This window comes from Diplotaxodon limnothrissa, linkage group LG15 (genome assembly GCF_057381915.1).
Source record: "Diplotaxodon limnothrissa isolate DT_005_m linkage group LG15, D_limnothrissa_male_GT1.1, whole genome shotgun sequence".
Classification (NCBI taxonomy): Eukaryota; Metazoa; Chordata; class Actinopteri; order Cichliformes; family Cichlidae; genus Diplotaxodon; species Diplotaxodon limnothrissa.
The window spans coordinates 13,258,379-13,271,703 of record NC_140610.1 but is presented as its reverse complement, the minus strand read 5'-3'; the positions used below and the strand labels follow the sequence as shown (position 1 = coordinate 13,271,703).

General features: G+C 41.9%; 1 protein-coding gene across 1 annotated transcript in view; it reads left to right on the top strand.

The window, feature by feature from the left end:
* Positions 1–370: 370 nt before the first annotated feature.
* The window catches only part of afg1lb (AFG1 like ATPase b), a 31,004-nt gene continuing 18,049 nt past the window's right edge, over positions 371–13,325 (top strand). Inside the window, exons 1-6 of the mRNA XM_085372132.1 lie at positions 371–485; positions 709–1,016; positions 7,938–8,001; positions 8,097–8,198; positions 8,452–8,579; positions 12,119–12,218. Coding sequence (XP_085228258.1) covers positions 371–485; positions 709–1,016; positions 7,938–8,001; positions 8,097–8,198; positions 8,452–8,579; positions 12,119–12,218 — 817 coding nt within the window. The remainder of the gene's footprint in view (positions 486–708; positions 1,017–7,937; positions 8,002–8,096; positions 8,199–8,451; positions 8,580–12,118; positions 12,219–13,325) is intronic.

Genomic DNA, 13,325 nt, shown 5'->3' with positions numbered 1-13,325 from the left:
AACTTGTTACTGTCACACCCCAAGCGACCGAAATATAGAAATTTAATGGTCAGTATTATATTATTCTCCTTGAAAGACCTAGTTCACAGGGTTAGTCATAATAATTGGCAATCAATAACAGTTTATAGTCAAAAACGGAGAAAGAAAATCGACATAATACAGAATACAAACTATAAATTTTATAAAAATGTATAATTATATTGTTCCTTTGACGCAAAATCTTATAGGTTTATGTGTATAGATACTATAGATTTGAGATACATTCGTGACATTTATTTAAATTTGAAGTATTCTAAACGCCCCTTCGTCGTGCTATTGCGAAACGCTTGTGTGGATGAATCTCAATAAAGTTTTAGCGTTTTGAAACATCATGGCGACTTACACGGCTGCTGCCGCTGTCAGTCGCTCACTGAAGTTTTTCCTCAAAGACTCTCCTTTGATTTCACGTCAGATTTGTTGTTTGTCGAGCAGTTTCTCTGGAAAAGGTAGGCGACTCTGCGCCAACGTGCAGAGTCTAACCCGTCCGGGAAATGTTTCAGACTGTATTTCCTCTATCTAAATTCCGTGTGCTACAACTACACATTTATTGCTACGACATGTTTTAATACAGCTTTACTGGAATCATATTATAACATCTAGATTATACTATATCGAGGCATATTTTATGTTTGCATGTAACACTGACGTGTTCTGGTGTAATGCTTCAAGGTTACAGTAGTTGGAGGGCATGCTGTTCATCTGCATCGTCCTGCTCGTCGGATCCTCCAGCAGCAGACACGTGTGGCTCCAGTGAAACTCTTGTGCACTTTGATAGCCTCGTTCAGGGTGGCTTCCTGAGGAGGGATGCCCAACAGAGACGGGTTCTCCAGCAGCTGGCCCAGCTGCAGCACACCCTCAAGAGCTACAGTAACAGTATCTACTTGAATCAAGACATTCTAAACTCAAAAGATGACAGCAGCCAACATCACAGTGGCACCAGAGCAGGCGAAAACAAAGGCAGTGAGCTCACTGAAAAGGTAATGACATGATTGTTCATGTATCATCACAGAGAAGTTGTGCTGACCATGGTTGGAGTGAATAAGGCAGGTTTGGCTTTTCAGAGAAGCTACAACTTGCCCGTTTTTATCCCCAATATATACCACAGCTAGTCAGTTACTGCAAAAATCAGGACTTTTTTTCTTCACTCTATGTATACTTACTAATATAATACACTCTTCTATTAGGTATACCCCCCTTCCCCTTCAGAAGTGCATTATGGGCTAGATTAAACAAGGTGTTGGTAACATTTCTCAGAGATTTTCTTCCATATTAACATGATTGTATCACACAGTTGCTTTAAATCCATGATGCAAATCTCCTCTTCCACCACATCACAAAGGTTTTCTTTGAGTACAGCAAAATCACTGCCATGTTCAACAAACCAGTGTGAGAGAATTTGAGGTATGTGACATGGTGCGTTATCTTATTAGAAGCAGTGGTTACACTGTGGTCATAAAAGAGACATGGACATGGTGAACAATAATGCTCAGGTGTTCAAACAATGCTCATTTGGTACTAAAAGGCTGAAGATAATATCCCGCACACCTTTACCACCAGCTGGAACTGTTGATACAAGTCAGGATGGAGCCATGCTTTCATGTTGTTTACACGAAATTCTGAACCTACCATTGAAATGTTGCAATAAGAATTAAGACTCATCAGACCAGGAAACATTTTTCTAATCTTCTATTGTCCAGTCTTGGTCAACACATGCGAATTATAGCTTCCGTTTTCTGTTCTGAGCAGACAGGAATGGCACTTGATGTGGTCTTAGCTGCTTCAAGGTTGGACACGTTGTGTGTCTAGAGACGCTCTTCTACATACCTTGGTTGTAACACATGGTTAAGTGTATGACACTGGTAAATGTCATCTTCTTCTTTCTTCATTTGATTGAGAGATACGTTTTTTTTGTAGTTTTGCTTCTGTACACCTCAACCAAAGAGAGCTTGCGTAGTTTTGAAAACAAATATTTAGGTAAAATAAGATGAACTTGAATGAAAATAATGAGACAATGAGAAAAGTATTTTGGCATTGACATAAATGGTTCTCTGTAGAACTGAGTCACTTGTGATGACATAAATGCTAATAGAAGTAGGAGGATTAATCGCGAAGTGTGATGGGCTATACTCTCTGTTCAGATTCAGGCAAATGCTGCAAAACTTGATCGGTCAGCGCTTCACAGTGCAAACAGATAATGACCCAAAAGCATCCTGCAAAAGCAGTCCAAGTTTCTCCAGGCAAGGAAATGCAATACTCTTCAATGACCAAGTCACTCATCTGATCTCAACCAGCTTTTTTCAGTTACTGCAGACAAAACTGAATGTAGACAGACTCGAGGTCGCTGCAGTAAAGGCCCCAGCAGATCATCTCAGGGAGGAAACGCAGCATTTGGTGATGTTCATGGGTTTTAGACTTCAGGCATTGATGCAAAAGATTTTCATCACGTTATTTTGTCTAATTAATCTTGAACCTCTAAAAAGGGTACTATGTATACAGTGGGGCAAAAAAGTATTTAGTCAGCCACTGATTGTGCAAGTTCCCCCACCTAAAATGATGACAGAGGTCAGTAATTTGCACCAGAGGTACACTTCAACTGTGAGAGACAGAATGTGAAAAAAAATCCATGAATCCACATGGTAGGATTTGTAAAGAATTTATTCGTAAATTAGGGTGGAAAATAAGTATTTGGTCAATAACAAAAATACAACTCAATACTTTGTAACATAACCTTTGTTGGCAATAACAGAGGTCAAACGTTTACTATAGGTCTTTACCAGGTTTGCACACACAGTAGCTGGTATTTTGGCCCATTCCTCCATGCAGATCTTCTCGAGAGCAGTGATGTTTTGGGGCTGTCGCCGAGCAACACGGACTTTCAACTCCCGCCACAGATTTTCTATGGGGTTGAGGTCTGGAGACTGGCTAGGCCACTCCAGGACTTTCAAATGCTTCTTACGGAGCCACTCCTTTGTTGCCCGGGCGGTGTGTTTTGGATCATTGTCATGTTGGAAGACCCAGCCTCGTTTCATCTTCAAAGTTCTCACTGATGGAAGGAGGTTTTGGCTCAAAATCTCACGATACATGGCCCCATTCATTCTGTCCTTAACACGGATCAGTCGTCCTGTCCCCTTGGCAGAAAAACAGCCCCATAGCATGATGTTTCCACCCCCATGCTTCACAGTAGGTATGGTGTTCTTGGGATGCAACTCAGTATTCTTCTTCCTCCAAACACGACGAGTTGAGTTTATACCAAAAAGTTCTACTTTGGTTTCATCTGACCACATGACATTCTCCCAATCCTCTGCTGTATCATCCACGTGCTCTCTGGCAAACTTCAGACGGGCCTGGACATGCACTGGCTTCAGCAGCGGAACACGTCTGGCACTGTGGGATTTGATTCCCTGCCGTTGTAGTGTGTTACTGATGGTGACCTTTGTTACTTTGGTCCCAGCTCTCTGCAGGTCATTCACCAGGTCCCCCCGTGTGGTTCTGGGATCTTTGCTCACCGTTTTCATGATCATTTTGACCCCACGGGATGAGATCTTGCGTGGAGCCCCAGATCGAGGGAGATTATCAGTGGTCTTGTATGTCTTCCATTTTCTGATGATTACTCCCACAGTTGATTTTTTCACACCAAGCTGCTTGTCTATTGTAGATTCACTCTTCCCAGTCTGGTGCAGGTCTACAATACTTTTCCTGGTGTCCTTCGAAAGCTCTTTGGTCTTGGCCATGGCGGAGTTTGGAGTCTGACTGTTTGAGGCTGTGGACAGGTGTCTTTTATACAGATGATGAGTTCAAACAGGTGCCATTCATACAGGTAACGAGTGGGGGACAGAAAAGCTTCTTACAGAAGACGTTACAGGTCTGTGAGAGCCAGAGATTTTCCTTGTTTGAGGTGACCAAATACTTATTTTCCACCCTAATTTACGAATAAATTCTTTACAAATCCTACCATGTGAATTCATGGATTTTTTTTTTTCACATTCTGTCTCTCACAGTTGAAGTGTACCTCTGGTGCAAATTACTGACCTCTGTCATCATTTTAGGTGGGGGAACTTGCACAATCGGTGGCTGACTAAATACTTTTTTGCCCCACTGTAAAAAAAATAGTTGTAATTAACTTTGCATTAACTGTTTTTGGAATTTAAAGCTAAAAATCTGCACTTCAATCACATTTCGATTGTTTGATTTGAAATACACACACACACACACACACACACACACACACACACACACACACACACAGTGGCGGTGTAAAAACAATTCTGTCTTTCAGTCACAAAATATTTTATCTCAGTTACCTTGTATTTATCAACTGGTTAAACTACGGGCATATCATACTGGCATAAAGGCCTGGATGACCTCTAATTCCCTACCTCTGAATTCAGACAAAAAAAGGTCACAGTACTCAGACCTAAAAAATCTTAGAAAAACAGTGTCTCACTAGAAATTCATTTTAGATATTTCACTTTTACATGGCATTACCTTGGAAAATATCTAGCACTGCTTTCTTTCTTCTGCACAATGTCCTCAAAATTAGAAACATCCTGTCTCAGAGCAACACAGATTCCTCACTTGTAGGCTGGACTACTATAATTCATTAATATCAGGTTGTTCTAAAAGTTTCCCAAAAAGCCTTCAGTTGATCCAAAGTGCTCCAGTGAGAGTACAAACAAGAGCGAGAAAGAGAGAGCATATTTCTCCTATACTGGCTTCTCTTCACTAGCTGCCTGTTAAAGCCTGAATTAAATTTAAAATCCTTCTCTCTGCTGATGGTTGCCCCTCCATAAACCTGGTTTTGCTAGAGATTTCTTCCTGTTAAAAGGGAGTTTTCCTTCTCACTATCACTGTTCTTGTTTATAAAGGGTCATGTGACTGTTGGGATTTTTCTTTGTTTTAAACATTGTAGGGTTTTTACATTACAGTGTAAAATGCCCTGAAGCAACTGTTGTTGTCAATTGGTGCTATATAAATAAATCAAATTTATTGTAATTGAATGTAAAAAGTTTAAAAAAAATGCATTGTTCATTTAACTGTAATAATATATTTTATTGTACTCATGAAATATGATATTTGTTTTTATCAAAAGGTGCATCATCAAACCCTTGATTAATTTTAAACAACCTCATGTCGACATTTTTGAGCACCAGAGTTAAACGTAAGAACAACAGACTTTACTAGAGGTCTAATCACTGTGGCCTAAAGCAACTAGCGACTCAGTGTTTCACTGTATTTTAAACAAGTTTCATTTTCTGCGAAGAGACGGATGAGCCATGCGGACAAACATTTAAAACACTCTAAACTCGAGGTTCACTTTGAAGTTTTTTCCAGCGCTTTCAACCACATCTCACACAGTCTTCATCATCAGGGAAGGTAGTTTGTTACACTATTAAAATATACCTGCTCAGTAGCTGTTATAAAAAAATTTATAACAACAGACTGACAAGTGACAATTGAACAAACTCCATTCACCGATGAAGACCATGCAATACTGTTGAAAGCCTCGGGGAAAAAAGCTAATGAGACAGTCTTGAAGGGTATTTATACTCCTTTTCAGGGTCAAGACCAGTGTTATTTCTTCAAAATATTCCTACATAATAAATAAAAATTACAAAAACTGAAAGCATCGGATTTGCATCGTTTGGATTAGGATGCATTACGCTGGACATTATTTGGGGAACAGTTTAGGATTCATAAGGCAGCATAGATATGTCTGGATCCGGATTGTCGTTGGATTAAAAAGCACCACTGATATCTAACATATGGACGGACTTCACAGAGTCGACTTCCCTGTTCTCCTGTTATATCATCGATGGTGGCCGTGGGGCTCAGGTCAAAGGGAGGGTAGGGGTCTGGGAAGTTTATTGTGCATGTGAGTTTTGGAACGGCATAATGCAGGGGGGCTGTTGTTGTTTTTAGGTCAGGGGAGCTGACTGTCTACTATTTGGTGGTGGGAGTTTTTTTGTTGGTTGGCTGGCACAGACACACAGAGTTAGGCACAGATTTTGGAAGGCAGCAGGGAGGACCTCCCGCTGGGCCCGTCCCGGCACCCCTCTCACTCTCTCACCGTCCCCGGGCAGTAATGAGGGGATCCCCATTGTCTCAGCCATTCTTGTCCTTTTTGCTTTTGATTTGGGACTCTGACAAATACTTTGGTGGTAGGCTATCAACACCACCACCACCAACCACCCTCACACCCACCCCTCTCCTTTTGCACCTTACTTCTTGCTCTGTCTGTCACACACACACACACACACACACACACACACTGACTGGAGTACTTATGCAATTATTCCAGTTTGAATCAGGTCATACCACTGTCCTTTTGGTGTCTGTTCTCTCTGTGAAAGTGCCGCCATTGTCCTCACTAACTGATCAAGTCTGTGAGGAGAGTACACTTGACTTAATATTGACCCAATGTGGCGTGGTTTTGCGGATGGTTGGCTGACAATGGGCCATTGTTCAGTGGGATCCACCCTCTTCAAGACAGACCTGCATCATGGAGTCCTCCTGCACATGGTAGGCCTCCAGCAGGACAGTTGTGTGAGTTAAACTTGACTCGGGCTCTGACGATCTTAGCCGACCATGCCTCTGCAAGTCATTTTTGGCAGTGGTCAAAAGAAGTTCTTCCTAAAGCCAAAATGACCATGTCCTGCATGTGAACTTTCCACTCATGTGCCAGTCTATATCCTGCAGCATGAGGTGAGACGAGGCCACAGAGCTCAGTTAGACAGAGTGGCTGAGGGACGGTCTTGTCCTTCGCCACTCTGCCATAGCAGAATGGTTTCCAGCCACTGACAATTACCCCGCCATGCTACAGGGCAGCTTGGGAAGTCAGGGAGAAGTCACACACTGTTATGCCAGAGCAAACAGGAAAGGCTCTTCCAGTACTTCACATCCAGCCCAGGACAGGCAGTGGATGGAGGGGTGGGTAAAAAGTAGAGAGGGGTGGAGCGGGAATAGACAGAGAGAGAGAGAGAGAGAGAGAGAGAGGTTGGATAGCAAGCTTGTTTTTTAATTTGGATTTCAAACTGCCATTGTCCACATTTTACCAGAGTCAAGTGCCCCTTGTTCATGGACACTGAGTTCGGTGGACACCGAGTACCATCCTCTAACTAAATTAAATTTAAAGAGACCAGTACTTTTTTTGTTTAGTGAGTGATTAATTCCAAAGCTATTTGGTGTTGCCCGGTTACAGAGATGGACGATCCTGAACAACAGAGGTTTTTTTTAAAGGCGATAAAAAGATCCATAATTTGGCCACCCATAGATATTCTTCACATTGTTATTACAGATGATTAAGCTGACGGCACATTCGTTCACATGGCTTGGGTCCTTTTTGGCTTTACTCGATATTCTCAGCTTCCACACAGAAGATTTTTATTTTTTTTTTTGAAGCAAGGATCTTTTGATAATAGGAGGCAGGCAGCACAATGACTTCCAGCAGCACCTCAATGCAACAGTACCGTATCACAATTAGCAGCGCTAAACAGGCTGCACAGACAAGTCCACTCCATCTCGTATGGAGCCTCATCCAGTCCTCTCCGTTTTGTCTGACAAATCCCTCCATTGTTCCTCTGATGATGCTTTTCTTTCGTGGGAACCCTGGCTTGTCTTGTTGATTAGATCCCCTTTGTCTTCCTCCCCTGCAGTGGGCTAGTCTGGAGATTGTGAAACCTCACACTGTAGTGGTGGCTTAATGCCTTAGCATACTTTGTTTATTAGATGATGTTTCAGACATTTATTGGAATCAATATGAAGAAGTTTATTTAAGTCATTAGCTATAGAGTGGAAATAATCACTGTGAATAAATTTCAGCGATTATGTTGGTTGAGATTCATGTAAAAAAGCAAAAAAACGCACTACAATCATCTTAATTTTAATATTTTGTCCCAAAGGAGAAACCCATTCCACCACCACCAGCACCACCACCCAAAGGCTTCTATATATATGGAGATGTTGGTGAGCTTGGATACAGAAAAAGCTCCTATCATTATACAAACTAACATCTCTGTGGTTATCATAATAACTTTGGTTTGGTTTTCCCACCTTTTCAGGCACAGGGAAGACCATGCTTATGGATCTGTTTTACTCCCATGTGAAGAACAGTCGCAAAAAGCGAGTCCACTTCAACGGCTTCATGTTGGACATCCACAAAAGTTAGTAGCATCCTCCCATTCCTCGGCTCTAACAGCCCAATGTTTCCTTGCATGACTTTGTAGAAGTTTTCCGACTCCCCGTGCACCGGAGATCCTATATTTATCCCTCTATTTGTCCTGAAGCCGTCCTGCTAATTGTCTACCATTATGCACACAGGTGAAATTACTGCTTTATTCAGCACTGTCAGTGGGTTTGGGTTGCCGTCGCAGGTGTGCTTTAAGATGTGCCTGACGTTTGTATGCTGCTTTAAAGGGATCCATCGGAGGAAACAAAGCCTGCCAAAACGGAGGTTAGGGAAAATGTTCACCTATGACCCCATATCACCGGTTGCCATGGAGATCAGCAGTGAGACCTGCCTCTTGTGTTTTGACGAGTTTCAGGTGAGCAACCATGTCACAGGCACTGTTGTAAAGCGGAACATTACACAATGAGAATTTTAAATACTGTTACGTGTTTTGATATTTGTAACTATTGCACTTATATACTGACTAAAGCTGCTCCCTTATTCGCGAACGAGCACCACAGCGGATGGCTCAGTATGTCTGATGTGGATATATTTTTGTCCTGGATGCCTCGCCAGTGATTTGTGCCTCCTCCTGGTGTCGAACTAGGGGTTTTCACACATTAATTGAAAGCCATGTGCTTTATATATTCACTGATAAATATAGTGCTAGTTAAATTTTCTATATTTTTGCCATGCTATTGTTTACATGTGCTATTAATATAAAACGGGGATACGTGTCTGTCAAGTCAGGCTGGATGTTTCATAAATAATATCTGCGTGCTTTTTCCTAGTTTTAAAAGAGGTCACAAAGAGAAAAGAAATAACTGGGAGTTTATGAAGTTTTCAAGTTTTATTCCCTAATATTTCACATTGTTTAGAGTGAATCTGACTAGTTGGCTTTTACCAAAGTGTTGCTTTATTGTACAACAACCCAACTGAATGCTGGGGTCAGCAGAAACTCACAAATCAGACATCTTAAAATCTTTAAAGAATAAAACAAAGCGATAAACTGCTGTTTATTTCCTGCAGTTGGCAGCAATTGGCAGCAATTGCTTCAAGGTTGACCTCTATTTCTGTCAAGATAAGGAACTAGAAAAAACTTGTTCAACGTTGCATTCTCTGTATTTTAAGTTCAGAGTTCTCCTGTGAACAACTGCGTGCTTCTAATCCAAATAAAAAACAGGACTGGGGACACCTAGTGGCCTCTTTTAAATATAGCACAATTGCAAAATGACTTCCAGTTGTATTTTCTCTCTTTAGTGTGTTTAGTTATAGTTTACTAGGACAGATAAAGGTACATTGTTTAATCTCACAATAGTTTGCTCTCAAACCATTACAGCCACACTGTACACAACTAAAGGACCCCCTTGAGTCATTAGTGATGCACTACTGAGGCTGTCTACTCTCTGTGAGATTGTTAGTCATTCACTGTAGTGAAGAAAAACACGTGTTTCTGCATTCATCAATAGCCAGCCAAACACATCTGTTAGCAGCACAATGTTGCTCCTTTTACTGATATCATTACAGTTAATGCCAGCAGGTCAGAGGTCACAGAAGGTGCAGTTGCTCCCTCTAATCACTCTCCGTGCATCTGCGTGGATCAAGAGCCGCTCCTTTCATCTGGCCGTCTTTCACATTTTAAACCGCGGCGCTGTTTGTGCATTCTCATTGATTTGTTTTGTTTGCTGTCGCCAGCTTTGCTGTTTTCGCTTGTCGACTGTTGCTACCGGTGAATGGCGGGGGAAACAAGTAGACATGTGCGCGTTGTTTGTGATGCATAAATAAGAGGTTGCGAGGTTGGGAGAGTTGGGGGTTTGGGGTGTGGGGGGTGCGAGGGGCTATACCAATCAGCATCCTCCACCACTCAGCCATGCAAATGAAGCTCTGGGTATCAGTCGCACTCTCCTGCTTCCTTAAGTGAGTGGAGCTAGAAAGCGACTGGCGGCGGCGGGTCAGATGGATCTTATCCTCTTAAATGCTAATGACATTTTTCCATTCTCTTCATTAGCGCCATGCCATTATCAGTAATTTGTAGCCCCCCCCCCCCCCCCCCCCCCAGCTCTCCTCCCCTCCTTCCTTTTGCGACCCCTACCCGGCTCCTCTAATGAATACTCGCCATTGAGAGGTCCAAGATGGAAAGATGGGTAGAGAGTGAGAAAGAACGTGAAAGAGTGAGAAGAAAACGCTCGAGCATCATTGTCTCAGGGCCTCAGTCACTGTGTAGCCTCTGTGAAATTGCTCATAGGTTGTGTACATAAAGAGGTGTAACATCAAAAGAGGTTTAATTTGGCACCCGTGTGCCTCGCTGTAAACTGACAGCCGCTTGAGTAATTGGATGCTCATTTAAATATCGGCAATGGCTGACAGAGATTGCACCATTATTTTTTTGTGCTCCACAAGTGCTACATCAGTCCCCCTCCACCTTTCTCATCCTGTGGGTACCCATTCTCTTTCCCTCTTCCCCTAGTCATTCAGCAATCAATATTGCCCCTCATACTATGCCCGTGTGGAGGGCACATGAATAAACAAATCCATGTTGTATAAAAGGTCATTTTTAAATGATTCTTTTGAAATGAAAATAAAATCCTGTGGTCGCAGGAAATGGGGGCCCCTTCAGAGAGACACTGAGCCTTGGCTTTCTGTTGATTCTCATTACACGCACACACAGTCACACACACACGCTAATTTGATGCCCTTAGCCACCTCTCCTTAGCAAAATCAAGGCTTTAACACAAATGTTAATCAAGTATTGGCAAGGGCAGTGGGGCTAATATGCAAAAAGCAGAAGACTCTCCAGAGTCTGAAAGGAAGCATATGCTGTGGGTATGGCCATCAGAAGTGCCTGTTATATACAGGAAAGTAGGTAAGAGGGAATAAGAGGAGAGGGCGGGACAGATGCATGACTGCAAAGTCTTTCTTTTATTCAAGACATTTTCTTTTAGGGTTTTTAAACAAGAAAAGTACTTTAAGGGTCAAGAATTTGGCATTACAGTGAGGCGGTTTTCTCACAATGGATTTCTGTTTGTGCATTTTTACATCTTCTTGGGAGGAAACATTGTCATTTAACAGGATATAAATTACTGTTGACATGAGACCGACAACTTTAAGTTACCAGAGAGGTTGGAAATCCTTTGTGCCCAACTTTCATCGGTCGAGCATCACGTTAAATAAATGTCGCTTTGACAACCGCCAATCACAGGGTAACATTTCTCCCTTTATAGGTGTTCAAAAGAACAACATAGGTTCGAGAGAGAGAGAGACGCAGACGAGAGAATAAGAACAAAAGTGAGAGCACTGGATTAGTAATAGAAAGGTCAGAGCTCTTCATTTAACAGCTAGCGACTCATAAACGTCCTTGCTTCAGTGTTGTCATCGACCTTTGTTCATTGTGGACTCATGGGAATGATGTAGATAAAAAAGGCAGCAGACAGTTGAATTGGATTTATGTATTGTCACACCGTATAGCCTTGTGTCTAGTACATACAACACACATGCACTTTAATATGCCTTTATGTGGACATGCTTTGATAGAAGCTTTGTCTGCCGTCATGACCCCAGTCCTGCCTCGCATTGCTTTGTTTTTATTATTCTTTCATTCCTCTTGTTTTTCGGCTTCGTTGATTAGCTCAGGTCTTTTTCTTCGCCTCAGCTACTCCACTCAACGGAAGGCCAGTTCTTGACCATTTGCAGTAAATTTAAGTGCCTGAGTGTGTGTTTGCATCCATGTGTATACACGTAAGTTTGGGTGGCAATGACCACACAAAAAGGACTGAATGAGCACACCTGAATGACACTGATCAACATGGAGTGATGATGGCATGTTGTGACCTCAAACACACTCGTGCACACACACAGGTGTGGCAAGAAAGGAATAATATGAGATGCTCCTCGACTTCTCTGGCTCTCTTCAATCAGGTGGCGGACATTGCCGACGCCATGATCCTGAAGCAGCTGTTTGAGACGCTGTTTAAAACTGGAGTGGTGGTGGTGGCTACCTCCAACAGACCCCCTGATGGTATGACCAGCAAACATTTTATGCACGTTTTAGCTATTCCTTATTAATTATATTGTTGTAGTCTGTAGCAATAATAATATATCTTGTGCATGTCTTCCCATTCTACTTCTTTTCTTAAAATTTTATTTAAAGCAATGAGTTAAAAACCAAGAGAGTCAGCTGTAATTTTAGCGTCTCAGCAGAAAACACTGTCAACACCAAGATAGATGGTTGCGACTACAAATTGTCAGTAATATAGATATTGAAGTGGGAGATAATAATGAAATCTCAAAATAGAAGAAATTTGATGTCTTTCATTGCAGCTTCCAAACATGTAGTTTCAAGCTTTGTCATCTTCATGAGTCTGAAAACTGTTAATTTGGGGAAATTTAGCTCCATTTATAATCTGACAGTGCCAGTGAAAAGCTAATATACACTCAACTGATATTTCATTAGGTAAACCACTCTAGCACTGGGTTGGACACCCTTTTCCTTTCAGGGCTGTTTTAATTCTTTGTGGCACAGATTCACCACGTTAACATGATTGCATCATGCAGTTGATGCAGATTTATCAGCTGCACATCTGTGATGCAACTCTATTGGTGCTCTATTGGACTGAGATCTGATGACTGTGGAGGCCATTTGAATACAATAACCTTAATTTATTGTCCAAGAAAACAGTTTGAGATGATCTGCGGTTTGTGATATGGCGCATTAACCTGCTGGAATCAGCCATGAGAAGATGATACACTGCGTTCATAAAGAGATGGACGTGATCAGCAACAAGATTCAGACAGGCTGTAGCAGTAAAGTTATGCTGAGCTGATACAAAGCTAATATCCCCCACACCATTACATCACCAGCAGCAGCCTAAACTATTGATAAAGCACCGGATGGAGCCATTTCATCTTGTTTACTATTGAAATGTTGCGGCAGAAATTGAGACTCAGACCAATTTTGGTGAGTCTGTGCAAATTCAAGCTTCAGTTTCCTGTATACCCTACCTACTTCAAGGTTTGATATGATGTACATTCAGAGATGCCCTTCTGCATACCTTGGTTGTAACAACAGGTTTTGCTATTAGTTCTGCTCTTCTCTGATCTCCGACATTAACAAGACATTTTGAAC